Genomic DNA, 20,214 nt, shown 5'->3' on the forward strand with positions numbered 1-20,214 from the left:
TCCACCCATCCCTAACAATATAATATATATGTATATATATATATATATTATACAAAAAAACCCGAGTTATTTCTATTTTCTATTTTAATTCTATCACATTGCCTAAGACCCCCCCCCCCACACACACACTTCTTTCCAAAACACCATAACTGCAGTAGTTTGCGCACCGCAGAAAGAAGACAAGTCACAACACCCAGGAAAAAGGTATGTGTAAATTTCTCTTCCTTTATGCTACATATATTTGTTGGTAAATATACATCTACAATGCCCTAAGAATCCGTGAGTAAAAAGCCAATGACATTTAAACAGGGGCACTCCTAAACAGAAGCAGGCAAAATAGCCATAAATATAATAGTTTGTTAAGAGGAGTAACATGGGAGTTTCCCAGAAATAATATCCATATTTGAAATCAGTATTTTTTTAAGTCACTAGTTATGGAAGATCTTGAGGCTTCTATTATGGTTTCTTGAATGAGGAAGAGGAATGAAGAGTAATGTCATCAGCAAAACTGTGAATAGGATTTGAAGTCAGAGAGAGAGAGAGAGAGAGGGTCATTGATGTGACAAGGAAGAGTATGAGTGAGAGGTCAGAACTCTGGAGTAATCCAGCATCGAAAGAGAAGTTTGAGTGGAAGCCATCCACCATGACTTGCAGTGAATGACCAATGAGGAAGTTGACAATTCTATCACAGAGTGTAGGAGGCAGGTTATAAAATGGTAGCCTGTTCATGAGGAATCGATTCCAGACACAAATGCCTTTGAAATTTCAAGAGCGACAACATGGATTTCTCCAAATGTTTCCATGCCCTGTGTGAAAAGGTGGGTGAGGTTGGTGAGGAGATCAGCTGTGGAATGGTGGAATCTGTACCTGGTGATCACTAATTAATTAATCAATGGATCTCCAGGTAGTGAAAAATTTGATTGTTGATAACCTTCTCCATCACTTTTGATGAAAGTACTTAGGTGAGAACAATGGGATTATAGTTAGATGGCTGACTTTTGTCTGGGTAAAGGTTGGATGTATGCCTGCTTTTGTGCTGTTGATTAGACTAGTAGAATATGATAGCTTAATTAGGTGATACAAGATGAGTGTTAATTTTGTTGCACAAGTTTTGAGCACAGCCTGGAGGAATACCATTTGGTTCAGGAGATTTATTAGTGTCGAGATCAATGAGGGTTTCCTTATGTCCTTTTGGCAAAAGTTCAGAGGTGGGCTGCAGTGGGCAGTTTGTGGTAGTGCAGGAGGTGATTCACCTTGGTCATCCAAGCAAGGGTTGGAGGAAAAAACTGATGCCAGGATGTCTGCCTTTTACTTTGGTTAGATTACCATGGTACCATCAGGATACAAGAGAGAGGTGGGAACAGTGAAGGGCAGAAGTTACTTTTGCTTACAGCTTTAGCAAGGGACCAGACATCTCTACTTCCAGTTGAACAGGAGGCAAGTTTATTGATAACTTTTTTTTTCACACTTGTTTTGGGCTGTTGTGTAAGCTGAATGAGAAGCCGGAGTTTTTAATTTAAGCCATTGAATATATGCTACATTTTTATCATAGACGGCAGGTGCACATTTTTTTTTTTTTTTTTTTTTTTTTCTCGAACAAGGGCTAGGATAAGAGGCATGGGGGGTTTGCAGTGCCTTGATGGAATGAAGGCTTTCATTCCAGCGAGGATTCTTTCAGTTATTAGTTGAGTGCATTTGTTTGGATCAGAGAGTGAAAGCAGTAATCTGACCTTGTAAAAGTGGCATAAAAATTCTAGAAATCATCCCGCTTGGCACAATTGTAGTGCTATAAGGTGTGAGACCAAGAATGGCTGGATTGGGAATGAACCATAGAGAACTTAAAAATAGTACATTTAATTTATTACTTTGGTATTGTTTATACTGTGATGCACTACTATTATAATCACCAGTCTTTCTTTACATCTGATGCAACAGAAGTATAATGCACTATATATATATATATATATATAAATTATAGTGAATATGATGTGGAAAATAAAAGTTTCTGCATTAAAAAAACATGACTATTTTATAAATCTGTTTTATTTTAGGTTGAAACAGGTCAGTTTCATAAGAGTTCTAGTCCTCCTACTTATATCCACCTTCTTAGTGAAGGGCACATGATTCTTCGCACTCAGTTACTGCTGAAAGGGATGCTGCAATGCGATCCTGGAGTTGAAAGTTTATATAAAAAATGTTGCACATTAATGGGTGACCACTTCATAAGGTAAGAATTTTGCTGTTTGTTTTTACTGGTGATGTTCCCTATATAAGTTAAATGTACCTAGATCTCTCATAACTTAATTAAAAACGTTTACAATAATAAACTAAACTAAACTAAATTGCAAATGGCCCTGTTTTAGTATCAAAATGTGAGTTGTGTAAAATTATTCGTGAGGTCAAGCTCGAAATTTCCATATTAAATATCCATGTCATTAGTGGTAAGATGTGTTTTCAAGTGGCTGCAACAAGGATAAGTTATTTTTGCAATTAATTATTCTTATATTTATTTAGCATGTTGATTGAGTTCACTTTGCATATATTTTAATCGTGCAGTAGGCATAACAATGGAGACAGTAATTGTCCAACTCTGACTTGAATAATTTGCACGATGTACAAATTGTGTGATGTATTCATTTGTAAATGAGAATAGTTTGTGGTTAAAAGGTGATGATGATGGAATGAGAGTTTTAATTAGGCACATAGAACAGCCACTGGCCAACACCTATATGGCATTGGCCAAACACATCAAACTAACTTCTCATCATCTTCCTTTATTATATTCAACTCTGTTCTTTGGAACAATCTCCCCATTCTGTTTTTTCCACTGAGTACAACCTCCCACTCTTTAAGAAATATATCAGTAAACGACACTTTTCTTCTTAATCACATGCCCACACATGGCACTGTAGTGTTATAGATCTTGTGACCTTTCATGTGTGGGGTCATCATAAAAAAAAATAATAAATAAATAAAAAGTTGTTGAGTGCCAACAAAGTTTCCTTCTCACAGGCATGAGTGAAAGTGTAATAGTGCATGATGTGATAGCAAGATTTTGATAGATGCTTCACAATAGCAAGTAGAAGCTGGTGAGATTGGAAACGTGCATGGTAATTATTAAGCTAGATAGGGGAGGGGGGGTGGAGAAGGAAGGTGAGTAAGGACAGAAAAATGGTAAGAAAGAGGATATGGTGATTGTATGATGATTCCATGATGATAACTGAATGATCAATTATTATTATTATTATTATTATTACGTAACACCTCCAGGGAGGCCAAAGACTCGTCGAGGGAGGCACCTGCTCTACAACTCTCTGTCTCCACCAACCACAGCTACTTTCATCATCTACACCAACGCCATTAAGGAACAAAAGTTTTCCAGATATGAAATTTTTGATGTAAGTGATTCTATATACAAGCAAGTGGAGCATGAGATACAATTTTACTGGTAGGAACAAATTACTGAAAGGAGATAAGTATGGTATAGGAAAGAAGATGTGAGTTGTTGGAAGAGGGTAAAACAGTAAGGTATGGTAGATGTGAACTTCTCAGTTCACATCTACCATACCTTACTTGAGTGTTGTGTAGGAGAAAAATGACATAGAGTATTGATAGGTAAGATGATTTTGATGGAAAGAAGATTTGTACTTGTGGGATAGATTTGCCTTTGAATACTTCTCCATGTTCCATGTCAGGAGCATGGAGAAGCTGATGCTCATTGAAAGAGTAAATATAAATAGTCAGTGAACTGCCAACCATATTCCTCTGCTTTCTGTTGGGATTAAAACAAGATTAGCAGCTGTCTAACATCTCTTTTTATTCAGTTTCAAACACACCGAACCTGCTTTTCCTCTTCCTCATTTATTCCGTCTTCCTCTGTCTTCTGGAACAGCCTTCCCCACGAGGCATTTCCTAACTCTTCAAGAAAAATGTCAGTAGATTTCTTCTTTTTGAACCCCTAACCATCACATCACATCACATCACCTCACTCATTCACTCTCTCTCTCACACACACACACATACACACTGTACTGATGTGCTGTAATGTTTTCTGCCTCTTGTGTATGAGTGAGGCAACATTGTGATTATGACATGGAGAGTAAATGATGATTTGGCAGGACTGATCCTGAAGAACAGTAGGACTAGTTTTGCCAAGCAGGAGTAGTTAAGAAGGAAATTGAGTTGAGGAATCATCTCAGGCTACCTTTTTGAATAGATTACGTTTAAGAGTTGATTGAACATTCATCAGCCTGGTGGTTGGTTATCATTCATGTCCAATAATAGCAGAAGCATTTGGAATAAAGACATGAAATTCTTAACATTAGTAAATGTATAAGAGTTTTGGCATTAGTGAGACATGGTTGATAGAAGAATATATCCTTACAAGAATTCAATGAGGTGGTTATAATGTATTCACAGATAAACTGAATTCAACTAGAGGAGAGGTTAAGAAGGTATTGAATAAGTGCCTAGTAATATAAGCATTGTGTTTGCAGCTCATTGACCTGTGGTTATGAAGCCTTCTTCAGATGACTTGGCCTTTAGCAGCACCAACTGTGTATTTTGCCCCATTTATGGGACAGAATCAGACTATGAAAAGAGTCAGCTGAACAGGCCAAATGAAATCTGAGAGAATTCTTTTACTCTGTGTGTGTAAATGGAAAATTGACTATGGACGGATAGCTAGCAAATATAGATAATAGGAAAGTGACAATGCACAGGAAACAGCTGAGTTAAGTGATCACTTACTAAAGCTGAAGTGGATGAGACTGAGTTTATAAAGATATGGCAAGAATTTGATGCAAGCACAATAGTGGCATTGGATGTGATATCAATGGATGCTACAAATGCATCTGCAAATGAATTGGTAATACAGTAGAATCTCTCTCTCTCTCTCTTAACTGGCAAGAACGGAACTTCACCAATTCTGAATACAAGATTTTGCTGGATAATTGAATATATATTTCAAGAATTTACCTGTTCATGTTTTGTGATGCCATCTATTGCAGCATGCAAAGTTCATTGGTCATGTTTTTCGATCTGCCAGCCATAATTAAATAAATAACATCAAAATTCGTGCAGATTTTTAAAAATTTAAAACAATAACAAAAAAAAAATCAGCTAATGCCTTTTTGTTCCTGGATAGGGAGTAGGCGAGGCCGTTTAGTCCTATTCCATCTTTCTACTTTTGGAGACTGAGTGGGCAGTTCAATCTCCACTGGTAGCCAATCAGAGATAGCTGGCCCAAGGCTATCATTAATTAAGTGACATGCAGAAGAGGCGGCTCAACAAGTGCTGCCATCTCGTTGTCCCTAACCCTAACACACATTATATTTAATGTCTGAAATAGTGTCAGTTCTACGGTCGATTTTCTTGATTTTATGGGATGGAAAACCTGAGTTTCTGGAGGAAAAAAGCCACTTGCCCATGCCAGAGATCGACTAACTCAGGAACCGGTCGAAAAAAGGCTTTGAAAAACTTCTTTTGGTTCACCAACTAGATTCTAAAGCAAGTCTTTCTTTGTGTGGTCAAGCGCCGTGGTGTGCAAACGTCACCTCCACTGAGCACACATACACATAATTTTATATTTCACAAAATCAAATTTAAACAGCATTTAAAAATTACAGTATGTATTATCATATGACAGTGTTGCCAGAATACAAGCAGATTGCATTATTTTTTATCTCATAGGCTTAAATTTCGGATTCAAATTTAGACCCTCGAAAGTGCCATTGTTTTGGTAGTGCTGGTTATGAGAGAGATTTTATTCGTTAATTTGAGGTATTGTGTCTCGACACATGTATGATTCTTAATGAGTGGAAGGAGGGAAAGATAATTCCATTACACGAGTGGAACTAGGACTGGTGCAGCCAATAATACACCAGTCTGGATCTCTGGAGTGATCACTAATGTATTGAAGTGGTTGGTTAGAACCCACATCCAGGTATAGGTAAATAGCACATTTATCCTTTATGGAAGATACCTTGGCTTTGTTAAAGGTTGATCTTGTATAGCAATCAGCTCATGTTTTACATTAGAATGACAGCTGAGTTGGATAAAGGGAATCGATATACATGATAAGTAGAAGCATGATACTGCTGAACTTTTCCTGAGGGATTTGATGAAATTCCATGTGAGAGGATATTATACAAACTAAAAGACATGGGCATGCAAAACAGGCTTGTGATATGGATAGGAGATTGGCTAATTGAATTGATAGATATCAGAGTGATGTATGGAGGTGCTTAGTCTAAGAAAAAGATGGTGACCAGGATACCACAGAGGCTACGTTTGATCCAGTGCTGTTTAACTTGTATATTAATGATATTATCACATACAGTTATTTGCCAATGATGCAAAGTTATGCTGGATGATAAGGGATATATATACAGTGGTGAGCTATAAGGGGCTCGCGTGAGCCCATTGTTAAATTTTTCTCAAATTTGCCGACCCCCTTGTTCTTATTGTTTACTTTTTTATTTTTTCAAATATTAAGCGAAAAATTTTTTTGCTTAATATTAAACATATTAAGCGACTAACTCATACGGTAACCTAACAAAAATTAGTCTCTTCGACAGTGTATAGATTATTTAGAATTATTGTTTCAACTCCTCTATAATGAATGCACCCAAGTTTGAAAATAAAATAAGTGCATGTGCTATCTTTACCCTTCTCCCTTCTGGTAGCCAGTCGTATGGTAAAACCAGTAGCCAATCAAATGTTTTATAAAAGATTATAAACGATTTCATTCTTATTATATTTTGATAGTTAAAGAATGTTTTTCTTATTAGGTATAAATTAACACAGTTGATTGTGTGCAAATATTTTATGTTTAGATCATGAAATATTTGTTTAACCACCTTACTGGCCATTATGGATCAAATACCCATTCTCATACGCTTCGTATCCATCTTATATTTTAATGTAATATGAATGGTATTACAATTTTAATATACACTTCGCATCCATAGTAACTTGGACATATATATACATCCTGGCCAGTAGCGTGGTTAAAAATGATAGCCTTTAGAGGTTGATTGTCCTCTCATACTTTCTGATTGGAATTTGTACACAAGCTGTATTAATAAAAGTTTTTGTGTGAAATACAGCTTTTTTTTTGCTCAACGATGCAAGCCCTTTGTTAAAATTTCCATAGCTCACCACTGGATATATATATATATATATATATATATATATATATATATATCTGATGCAGAATCCTTGCAGGCTTGAATATACTCAGAAGGACAGATATTAATGAATGGTAGCTTAATGTTACTTAGCAGTATATGTATATACACACACACACACAGATGCTGTCTATATATACACGTGTTGACAAAAGTATTTGGGCACCATAATTTCATGCAAATTTCAGATTCTACAGCATAAAAATATTCAAGGAGTTTCTGCATAAGTCTGGTAATAAAATGTAAGATATGCTGCATGTTTTACACTGTACTTGATGTCAAAATGCCACATTCAGCTGAACTGACAGACTTCCAATGAGGATGGTGTGTCACATCAGTGATCTTTCTGTCTGTGACATTACTACCTATCTCATTATACCAAAATCCACTGTTGCTTATGTCATTCGTAGATGGATTGATGGTACTACCACAGCAGGAAAACATTCTGGGAGGCCACTGGCACTCATTGACCAAGGTCAATGAACTCAGTCTCAAGGATGTTGAGCATCCTGTATGTCATCAGCATCAGACCTTGCAGTCAACCTGGAAAATGCAGAAGCGACATCTGTCAGTACTAGAACTGTCTGCAGAGACTAGAACGTGTTTGCAGTAGTTCTGCCATTACCATGGCAGAACTGCTGCAAACATGCCACATGCAATCCCCCCCCCCCTCAATGTCAACCAATGTTTGGACCATAGATGATTCGAAAAGGATTCTGTGGAGTGACAAATCATGTATCCAAATGTTCCAGATCCAAACATGACCATCAGAAGATTACCAGGAGAAAGGTTCCTGCAGGACTGCATCATTCCAACTGTCAAGTTTGGTGGAGGCTTGATAATGGTATTAGGGGTGTTTCAGTTGGATGGTGTTTGGTCCATTGGTGGATGTGCCCAAAATCATGTTGTCTGATGACCACATGGACATCCCAAACAACTTCATGCTTATGCTGTGCAAGTACTTTGGCAGAGACCATTTCAGCATAACAATACTTCATGCCATATTGCACTGCGTGTCCAAGACTGGTTTCCACAAAACAACATTGAAGTGTTGGACTGGCCAGCCCAGAGTTCAGAACTTAAACCTAATCAAACATTTTTAGGACAAATTAGAACACTGAATTTGCTCTAGACCACAGCTGCCATCATCAACATCAGCAATGGGGATTGCTTTGTGCAAGAAATGAAAGAATATTCCTGTTGCAGTGTATCAGAAATTGGTTGAAAACATGCTTGAAAACATTGGTTGAAAACCTGGTATCAAGTAGGACCAAAGGTGGTCCTACTTGATACCAGGAATGTAATTAAAACACATTTTTTTGACAATTAGATGTCCAGATACCTTTGTCTACATAGTGTGTGTATGTGTGTGTATGTATATATATATATATATATATATATATATATATATACACACAGTCTTACGCTACCCCGACTTACACGAATCCGGAGTTATGCGGTTCTTACATGTACGTATTCCTGTCCCGCTTCACACCTCACCACTAGTCGTATTTTTCAGGTGCTGGCCACATTCGCCAGTGTCGCACATGCTGTGAACAAGCACTGATGTGTTTTGCATGGTCTCCATTCATTACACGATTTTTATAGTCTACAAACCTTGCAATCGTTTAATGTTATGTTCTTGATAAAAATTTTATCACATAAAAAATAATAATGTCATCCAAAAGAAGCAAGTCCGATTCTTCTACAGTTAGCAAGAAAATAAAAACATTGACTTTGGAAACAAAACTCAACATTATTAAGGATTTTGAAAGTGGAATGAAAATTTGAGCTAGCAAAGAAGTTCGATCTACAGGAATCCACAGTAAGAACAATCATAAAAGAAAGGTTTAAAGATTTTGGAGGACAGATTCTAACAAGGAATGAACTATAGCCACAAGGCAAAAGGCAAGGAATAAAAAAAATCATTAGCTTGCTATGAAGAAATTTTGCATGACAAGAAAAAGACATTATGCCGTCAGACAAATCTATTAGATTTTATGAAACCATCGACACCGAAATAGTTTTCTTTTTTTATGTACAAAAAACTACAATTATGATTATATTTCTTAAAAAATATAGGTGTTTTTGTAAACCTTTAGTCCCAATTGTATGTTTGTATATATAAATTACATGCAAAATTATACCCCGAGTTACACAAATTCGACTTAGTTGCTTTTTGTTGGTCCCACCTACCGCGTAACTTCGGGGTTTTACTGTGTATATATATATATATATATATATATATATATATCAGGACAAATTTGTAATGGCAGTCACCCCATAAAGAGAAATCTTTTCTTGATTGAAGAATCAGACATACAGGTGAGTGAGATTCATTTTAGTAGATTTATATCCATTATTAGAAAATGAAGATTAGAATTCTAGATTTTTTTTTTTTTTTTTTGAAAAAATAAACTTAACAACAGATGTTATTTACTTATTTCTAAAAATACTTTCTTTTTTCATTTTCAATTCTTAAATTAATTATTACAATGTTTTCATATTTATAGCTCAGATAATTTCCATGACAGGCAATTAGCTGCTGCTTATTATACTATGTCGCAATTATCTGTTGAAGCAGTAGTACAAAGAGTTATGGATCTGCATAAACAGGTATATATATGTATATATATATATATATATATATATATATAATCACTTTCTTTAAATTGAAGTAAAATCACTTTAATTCAAAGTTTCTGTTGTTTTTTCCCCAGCCTCTCACATATAAACTTGCCAAACCTATGTCATAAGAGTGCATGTACAGACAAGTGGTTTAGTGAGAAGAAAAAAAAAATCTGTTCATGGGTTCTTGAATTGCTAGAGATCATAGTCCCTGAAGAAGACAGCATGTGGAAGATGGTTTCAGTAAACTGAACTACAGGAAATGATAGAAGAAGATAAGATAAGGTTTGAAACTGAACGGTGTATGGTTATTGACCAGCAGTTTCAGGTAATTTTGTATGTTTAGGAGAAAGTGGAGAGTAGTGGACCAGTTTTGTTTGATGAGAAGTGCTCATGAAGATACCTATAGAAAAGGCATAATGCATAAACAGATGTATGAGAAAGTGATTAGAAGGAATCTCTGTGTGTGTGTGTGTGTGTGTGTGTGTGTGTGTGTGTGTGTGTGTGTGTGTGTGTGGTAGGGCATCATCTGTTAACTGATTGACCTCTTCTGGATAGCATCAAGTATAATAGGGGAGGATTTTGGTGCACTATCCTAAATGTCAGAACCAGTGGCGGCTCGTGGCTTGAAATCGTGGGGGTGCTGCAACTTTCGAAATATACATACACACTGTAAGTACAGTGTATACATGTTTGGATAAAATATCAAAATTATGGTAAAAATTAAAAAAAAAATTAAACATGAAACAATATTGTTTATTATTGATAAAATTATACAGTTTGGTAAAATTCAAAATTACTTAAAAATAAAATATATTCTTCTTGTTCATGGGTTTTTGTTTCATGAAAAAATATTGTTTATTATCGATAAAGTTATACAGTTTAGTATAATTCAAAATTACTTAAAAATAAAATCCATTATCATAATCCCGATAATGTTCTAAAATAAAAACTATAACAAATGTTATGTCTTTAATTGTAATGTCCAAATATTTAAAGAGATGGAGTAAACACGATAAGCACTACGAACCCTCTACTACTGGCTCAAACTGCATATAAACAACAGTGGAACTGTGCAACAGACAGTGCAGCATCAATCTAGTAGCTCACATCTTACTATGACTTACATATACTTGCGTGCGTAGCAAATATTAGCAATATGACATTGTGGTAAACAAAGTGCTGCTAGCTTCCTTCGCCCTCCTAAGTGCTACAAGATGGATTTTTATTATTTTTTATACAAAATAATAGAATTGTATAGGATTGTTGATGATAAAATTAAATATTACAAGCAAATATAAATAAATTAATAAATATATTTATATATCGATTAAAAATTGGGGATGCTGCAGTTCTGCAGTGCCTATGCACGAGCCACCCCTGGTCAGAACACTATTTATGTGGGATTTAAAAAATCCTAAATAAATTCTCAGGCAAGAGAAAGGAGGCTTGAATTATTATGGGGGCTTCAACTATGGGAACATAGATTGGAAGGAGGAGAGGACACATGGAAAGAAGGAAATGGAATTTATGCAGTTATTAAGGATAAATTACTTAAGGCAGCATGTGATCGAATGCACTAGGAGTTTGAGAGTACTAGATCTAGTAATTGCATCAACGAATTTGTCTATAATCAATATGACCACATTGCTACCAACTGGTGAGAGTAACCATATGGTCTTGAACTAGTACCAAGTACCTCCAATTCTTCAACCTCTGTTCTCACATCAGTCTGTGTCACCTCTGGCATAACAATATCTTCCAACATTACTTCAAAGCCAAATAGAGAAACTATATAAAGGTTTCAGTGGATCCAAACGTAAGCAAACCATTCATGACAGGGGCAATTTGTAGTAAAGGTGGAGTAAGCTCCGATCACTATTCTTGGTATTTCCCATAATGTAAAACACATCTCCTAGCAGACATATATGATGTTATACATTATGGGGGCAGGGGTCACTACCCAGACTAGTTTCGACCTTTGTTTAATGTTGAAGAAGTACAGGTCAAACTCCAAAAACTCAGAACTCTCAGGGGAGGTCTCATCAGTGAGTAGGCAGACCTGAAATGTAAATACCCAGGTTGTAGTGATGCAGAGGTTATACTTTACCATACAAATTGCCAAGAGGTGTCACATCACAAAAGGCACCAAGAATTACTGAAATAGAGAGCCAAAAGGCTTCATTATGGTGATGCAAAATTATTCAAATTAAGTGGATATTGAATATGTAGTATTCAATATCCACTTTGAACATTACTTCAAAGCCGAATAGAGAAACTATAAGAGTTTCGTGCCGAATATAGAAACTATATAAAAGTTTCTATAACATCATACATGTCTGTTAGGAGATGTGGTTTACATTATGAGAAATACCAAGGATAGTGATCAGAGCTTACACCACCTTTACTACGAGTTGCCTCTGTCATGAAAGGTTTGCTTACGTTTGGATCTGCCAAAACTTTTATATAGTTTCTATATTCGGCACGAAACTCTTATAGTTTCTCTATTCGGCTTTGAAGTAATGTTGGATTCAATATCCACTTAATTTGAATAATTTTGCATCTCCAAAGCGAAGCCTTTTGGCTCTTTATTTCAGTAATAATATCTTCGCTTGGATGACATACCCTTACAAAATGATCACTCAGTAAGGTCAACAATTTTGTCCGCCTCCATTACCTCTATATCATCTGCACTCATTAAAGTTATACTTCCATAGTCATTCTTCCTCCTATTTGCCACATAACAAAAAAACTCTTTTTGATTTCCTTTTTCCTGTTCGGCTGATTTCTTCTCATAATATGATTTTGCCTTTCTTACCATGCTGGTCACCTTTCTCCTTATATCCCCTCTGCAACATTTTCTTTGTTTGTAGCACATGATATTACTTGTCCATCTAACATCTACCTGATTTAAACTCTGACCTTGGGTATACAGTGTGATATTGCTTCCTTCAGATAACCCCCCCCCCCCTTGACTATCGCCCATGCACTGTGAACATCTTTATCTTGCAACTAGATCCTCCTTTATGCAAAGGAATTATTTTTCCCCTCCTTCCACTTTGTTAGGACTTTGTTGCAGATCTTTATACAATGGCACTGTATACCACTTTTTTGATACCTGTCAATTATCCACTTATCCAAGTCAAGAGTTTATATTCCAAATCCATATTCTCCATTTTATGCAATAGCCTTTCATGTGGTATCCTATCAAATGTCTTAGCAAAATTTAACAGTATCATAGAGTATCCATTTCATCGATAACATTGTTATAAAATAGTTGCTGGAAGTTTTTCCACTCAGTTACACTGTAAATTAAAGATACCAAGAAATTATATTCTTGGTTTAATTCTTTATCCAAGTGTAAGCAAACAAAGTTTGCACCTGAAGCATTTTCAGGACTGGGGCAACTCGTATAATCAAAGGAATTATTTTGCCCTCCTTCCACTTTCTTAGGACTTTGTTGTAGATCTTTATGCAATGGCACTGTATACCACTTTTTTGATACCTGTCAATTATCCCCTTATCCAAGTCAAGAGTTTATGTTCCAAATCCATATTCTCCATTTTATGCAATAGCCTTTCATGTGGTATCCTATGAAATGTCTTAGCGAAATTTAGCAGTATCATAGAGTATCCATTCCCTTTATCCATTTCGTCCATAACATTGTTATAAAATAGTTGTTGGAAGTTTTTCCGCTCAGTTACACTATAAATTAAAGATACCAAGAAATTATATACTATTTAATTCTTTATCCAAGTGTAAGCAAACAAAGTTTACACCTGAATCATTTTCAGGACTGGGGCAACTCATATATAGATGCTAATGACTTCACGTCACTTGCCTTAGTATCCTATAATTCAAAACACATATCCTTGCAGACATGTATAATGCTGTGCATTATGGGAAGGGTCACTACCCAGACTGGTTTCAACCTTTACTGAGATCTCATCAGTGGAAGCCGGACCAAGAAGTGGTACTAAGGTTGAAGTAACGAGTAACCAAAAGGTGTCACACCTTCTTATTAAACTATCTGGATTAGAGATAGTTGTTGGAAGTTTTTCTGCTTGGTTATACTATAAATTAAAAATACCAAGAAATTATATATTTGGTTTAATTCTTTATTCAAGTGTAAGCAAACAGAGTTTGCACCTGAAGTATTTTCAGGACTGGGGCAACTCGTATATAGAAGCTAATGACTTCACATATGTGAAGTATATGTGCTTTGCATTATAGAATACTAAGGCAAGTGATGTGAAGTCATTAGCTTCTATATACAAGTTGCTCCAGTCCTGAAAATACTTCAGGCACAAACTTTGTTTGCTTACACTTGGATGAGGGATTAAACCAAGTGAAGGATTAAATCAAATATATAATTTCTTGGTATCTTTAATTTATTGTTATGAAATATGAGAGCAAAGTACTGATACATGACCACCCCTTTGTTCCTTGCAGAATATAGTTTGTTTGTCAACCCATTTTTGTATGCAAGTACTTACCAACTTCTCTAAAACCTTGCCACACCTCTAGAGATACTGCTAGGTCAGTAGTCGGCACACACATAGGTTTTTGCACTACCCTTGTGCAACAGAACTACTATCATGCATTCTTTTCATTCTTCTGGTATCTTTCCCATACTGAGATTAAAGTTATATAAATATGTCGGAGACCAGCCAATTAAACTGAACATTCATTTAGATTATGTGCTGATATTCCATCTATCTATATTGCGAAATTCTTATTCAGATCATGCAGTTGCTCTTCAACCTCATTCTCATGCACCTGTGTCTCTACATCCAATGTAGTAGTAACACTGTGATCCATCTTACATACACCTAGTTGATATATCTTAGCAAAGTGAGCACTTTTTAATTAAATAGTCTCATCAGCTTTTGATAGAAAAGTACCATCTGCATTCAGTAAAGTTATCCTTCACATTCATTCATTCTTTCCTTTACTTGCTGCATGATGATGAAATTATTTTGGATTGCTTTTAGCCTGCATAGCCAATTTCTTTTCCTACTTTGATTTAGCATTATGTTTAACCCCCCCCCCACCCCCAAAAATCAGCTGAAGTCTCAGTAGGTGAATAGGTACAGGTTACAGTTGCTTTTGGATTTGAATTTAAATTTATGGCATATTTCATCAGAGGAAGGAATAGACCATCAATGAGATGGATGGTGTGTGTGTGTGTGTGTGTGTGTGTGTGTGTGTGTGTGTGTGTGTGTGTGGAGTGACTGATCTTCAGAGAGTTGGAGCCTCTAAGAAAGCATACAACAGGACTACTGTTGCACGAGGCCTGCTGTTGCGCATCAGAGTGATCATACGGCATCTGTGGGTGTCCAGTGAACATATGATGATTCCATCAGAGACCATGGAGATATATCAGATGTAATTATTGATCCTTTTCTTGACTAGGAATCTCTTTAACACTATCATACTGTTAAGGTGAGTCACTCCTACTATTACCATATTTGTCTGTTGATATATAGATGAAAGTCTATTTTTTGCAATTCCATATGACTTCATTCCATTTAAAATCAGTTTTTCCACCTTGGATGCAGACTACTACATCTAAGTTTGTTGATTCTACCCCAGTGCAAAGTTTATAGAACTTTCTACATTTTAAGATAGTATGAACATTGTAAACAAATAGATACAGTGAGTGGGTTTCTTTAGTGCTGATGTTTTGAGTGTTTACCTGTTTCCACTTTAGCATGTAGGCTTCCTCAAAGGCTTTCATCCACAGGTTTTATAAGCTCTCTATGAGAAAAAAAAGAATAATGGTCACACCACAGGATTTTTCTGTATTTATTGTTCCTTTTGTGTAATCACAAAAAAAAAAAAAAAAAAAATCACATATTGAGTGATTTGTCCTGACATGCTTCACCAGCCATGTTAGCCTATTGGGAGTATACCCAACATTTCCTGGGAAGGCAGCACTAGGCAAGAAGTGTGGCTTGGTTTTTCCCCAATATTGGTCATATACAAGTAATAAAATATTAATAATCACCATATTATTATTATTATTATAATACAGTGGAACCTCAATTGTCGAATGCCTCTGTTCTCGAACAATTCGGTTCCCAAACATATTTTCTGAACAAAAAATGCCCTGGTTTCTGCACAGAATTTCGGTTCCCGAACAGGCAAAATGCAACCACATGCTCTCCGTGCTGAGCTGTAAGGCGGGAAAGCGTCAGTTATGCGGCAGCCTTCGTTCAGTGCAGACATCTGCTCAAATTTGCAGTGAGTTTTCTTGATTTTCTTTGTGTTTTGTTATTGTTTTTTTCATAAATTATTATTAATTAAGCCACCATGGGACCGCAGAAGAATAGGGATAGCAGCAAAGTGAAAAGAAAAGTTGTTAGAACCACAATAGAGATGAAAAAAGAAATCATATTCAAACATGAAAATGGCATTCGTGTCTCTGATCTTGCTATGCAGTTCGGTATGGCTAAATCAACGATCTGTACAATACTCAAAAATAAAGAGGCGATCAATTTTTGTCTATATTTTATCTATTTATTGTGTTTATTCTTTTTATATAAGATTTTATGCATTTTCATTATGTTTGTATACAATCTTATGCATGAAGTACTGTTGTAAAGGTTTAAATAAACAATCATCTGGAGTTCGGGAACGGATTAATCCATTTTACATTAATTCTTATGGGAAAATGGTTTTGGTTTTCGAACAATTCGCTTTCCGAACAGCCTTTGGGAATGAATTAAGTTCGACAACCGAGGCTCCACTGTACTCTGAAATAGTTGTAGCAAGCTGACTCTCAATATCTCCATGGATTCTAGCTCCCATTGATGGAGTTTTCAGTAAGGGGTCATAGCTGATCTGGATACTGACTTTCACCATAGCATAACATTATACTTATCCCCTGAAAGAAGGCAATATGTATTGTGGGATTCAATGAGTAACTTGATATACAAAATCAGCCCTCTTCATATAAAGTATCCAGTTTATACAATAATCTTACATTCACTATTGCCCTTAGTGAAGTTTTTAGCAAACTGGTGGAGTTTACTGAAATATTTTGTTTAAATGGATAGTTTACTGTGATGAATTTCCTTTTTTAACAACACTGTGTTTATGGGGCTTTGGATAGCTTTCTATGTAGTGTTTTTTTTTCTTCTTTCAATCAAGATTTGTTTATATCTGGTTTCCTTATTCAGCTTCATTGTAACATCATAAAAAAATTCATAAAAGAAGATTAAATTACTATGACAAAGCCACTTCCCTGCAGAATATTAATTCTCTCTTTAATTGATATTTAATTGATATTTTTTCTATCTGGATAACTATAAAATGGAAGTTTGCACAAAACAAAATTGAAATAACATAAGTAAAGCAAAAAAGTAAGTTTCATAAATTATAATTTTTTCTAAGCCGAATATAGAAACATTAAAAGTTTCGTATGAAATTTGAAGTGAAACCTTTTCAAAATGGATCAATAGGAGGGGAATATATGGACGCTTGGGCATAGCAATTATCTCTCCAGTAAGGTCCTGCTAGGGCAACTCGTAAATATCGATAAGTGTATTCCCGTAAGCTTTCTGGTCAAATTTCATATAAAACTTTTATAGTTTCTATATTTGGCTTTGAAATAATGCTGGATTTAATATCCACTTAATTTTTAGAAATTTGCATCGCCGAAGTGAAGACTTTTGGCTCTTTATTTTAGTTTAATTTTTTCTTTCAAATAGACAAAACACAGTGGCCACATGTTAAAAACTCTAGTAACATACTTGGATTATCATCTCCTTGGTGATGGACATGGTAGAAAGTATACCATTTCTCAGGTATTTATAAATTTGAAGGATGGTAATAATAAGGTTATTTCATCTAATCTGATCTTTAGAGTATGTCGTGATAATCAGTTATTAACTTGAAAGAATTAGCTTTTAAAATACCATATTTTTTGAACCATAAGATGTACCTTTTTACATAGAAAAATTGACTTAAAATTGGGGTGCGTCTTATGGTCCGAAGGTAACAACATTAAAATACTAATCTTTACACTTACCGAAGCTGTTAGTGAAGTTCAATTACTGGCACAATATGTTAATAAAATTAGTAAGTATGCCACTGATGGTAGGTACCTAGGTTATCTCGCTGAATGTGGGTGATTCACTGATTTAGAGCGTCAATAGTCACTAGTGTGCAAACATATGTGCTTTTGTATGGTTCGTTTGAATTATTTTTTATAAGTCGTTAAAATTTTTATCTTAAAATTAGAAAAAATGACTGTAAAGCAAAAAAGACTTTCATATAATGTGAGTTATAAATTAAACGTGATAAATTATGCAAAACAATATGGAAACAGAGCAGCAGAAAGACATTTTGGTCCACCACGAACAGAAAAAATGGTTCGCGAGTGGAGAAAACAAGAGGGAAGAATTAAAACTGCTATGTAAACACAAGAAAACATCCTTTCGCACCTAGAAAAATGGCCCGAATTAGAAGTGCAAATGAAAAATTAGGTAACAAATCATCGAAACATGGGAATATCTGTTTCTACAAAAATTATAATTTTTGAAGCGAAACGATGGACAACTGCTAATGGAATTTTAGATTTTACCAGATCACTGTCTTGGTGCTTTAGATTTGAAAAGACACAGGTTATGCACGCGTACAAAAACCACTCTAGTCCAAAAAATGCCGGCTGACTATGAAGCTAAAATTATAGAATTCCATGGATTTGTCATATCAGCGAGAAGAAAATTTAACTTTGAGCTTAATCAAATTGCAAACATGGATGAAGTGTCTCTAACTTTTGACGTTCCTTCAAATCGGACAGTAGATTCAAAAGGCACCAAATCAATAGTGATCAAAACAACAGGTCACAAAAAAACTCACTACACTGTAGTTTTAGCTTGTTGCACTGACTGAACAAACCACCCTCAATGTTAATCTTCAAGAGAAAAACGTTACCGAGAGATGAAATTCCTCATGGCATTATTATCCACGTTCAAGATAAAGGCTGGATGGACGAAACAGGAATGAAATTATACATACAAAAGATGGGAAAAACGTCCAGGTGCATTGTTTAAAAAGCCTGCAATGTTAGTGTGGGATCAATTTAGAGTGCATAAAACAGAATCAACCAAGACTTCTAAAAGAAATGAATACAGAATTAGCTGTCATTCTTGGAGGCCTTACAAGTCAATTACAACCCTTGGATGGATCTATTAATAAACTATTTGAAAATTTTATGCGGGAAGAGTGGACCAAATGGATGGCAAAGCCAAATCACGATGTTACAGCAACAGGACGTATGAAACGGCCAACAATTTCATAAGTATGTACCTGGGTGAAAAATTCATGGGAAGCTGTGAAAAAAGAGATGATTATAAAGTCATTTAAGAAATGCTGGATAAGTAATGCGATGGATGGTACCGAAGATGACACAGATTTTGAAGGGACTGACAACAATAGTTCAGACGAAAGTAATACGAATGGTGACATTGATGAGACCAGTGATAGTACTGAGAGTGAAGATGAACTGAATATTGCTAATACAAATGATTGTAACAATAAATAAAAATTAAGTAAGAATTTGTAAATATCTTTATATAATAAAATATTTTTTTCTAAAAATCGTCTCATAAATTTGGGGTGCGTCTTATCGTCCAAAAAATATGGTAGTTGTGCTATTACACATAGAGTGTTTCAGAATACCCATTACAGACTTCAAGGGTTATGTGTGTGTGTGGGGGGGGGTAAGGATAGATCAAGTTTTGATTAGCAACTCATGTCCTCAAATTCACGTTGCAGTGGTACAGGTCTAAAGTTCCGGGTCTGTGCTGACATGAGTTCAGCTACTGGTATGGATCAGGCCATTAATATGAGGATTGGTTTGTAGTGACTATGAAAAGAATGTGTACATAATTTTATCATGAACTCAACTACAGCAAACAGCTGATCAGCTAACAAATTGACTTATTTTGGTAGAGTTCCTCACAATCAAAAGTTTGGATAACCCCTCAGGTTGAGTTCATGCTGAAACCATAAAAATCTTCTCTCCCTAGTGATGATAATGCAGTGTTGCATTCAGGCACATCACATTAATGCACAGTGGCAAATTACACAAATGCTGACTATGCCAACATGATATTAATTTATGGCAAAGCTTAATTTAATGGAAGGGCTCCCCATTGGTTGTATGCACAGTGTTTCCCACATCATCTAACTGCATCGCACATCCTGTTTGCTAATGTGAATCAGTCTATTATATAGTGAAACCTGTGGAGTATTCATAACTTAAACATACACATGTGACCACAGTACTTAAATTATTTAATAAGTAAATATTAGGATGAAATATTTACTTATTAAATAATTTTATTGTTTGAAATTGCTGTACTGATGATGTCCTAAGATACTT

General features: G+C 35.4%; 1 protein-coding gene across 5 annotated transcripts in view; it reads left to right on the forward strand.

The window, feature by feature from the left end:
• The window catches only part of LOC150109341 (BLOC-2 complex member HPS3), a 386,547-nt gene that overhangs the window by 134,062 nt on the left and 232,271 nt on the right, over positions 1–20,214 (forward strand). For all 5 annotated transcript variants that reach the window (XM_090407481.1, XM_090407512.1, XM_090407505.1 and 2 more), the window contains exons 8-10: positions 2,052–2,227; positions 9,704–9,806; positions 17,534–17,629. In XM_090407481.1, coding sequence (XP_090263607.1) covers positions 2,052–2,227; positions 9,704–9,806; positions 17,534–17,629 — 375 coding nt within the window. The remainder of the gene's footprint in view (positions 1–2,051; positions 2,228–9,703; positions 9,807–17,533; positions 17,630–20,214) is intronic.

Source organism: Typopeltis vanoorti, chromosome 2 (genome assembly GCF_054136105.1).
Source record: "Typopeltis vanoorti isolate ZY-2024b chromosome 2, IOZ_Tvanoo_1.0, whole genome shotgun sequence".
Lineage (NCBI taxonomy): Eukaryota > Metazoa > Arthropoda > Arachnida > Uropygi > Thelyphonidae > Typopeltis > Typopeltis vanoorti.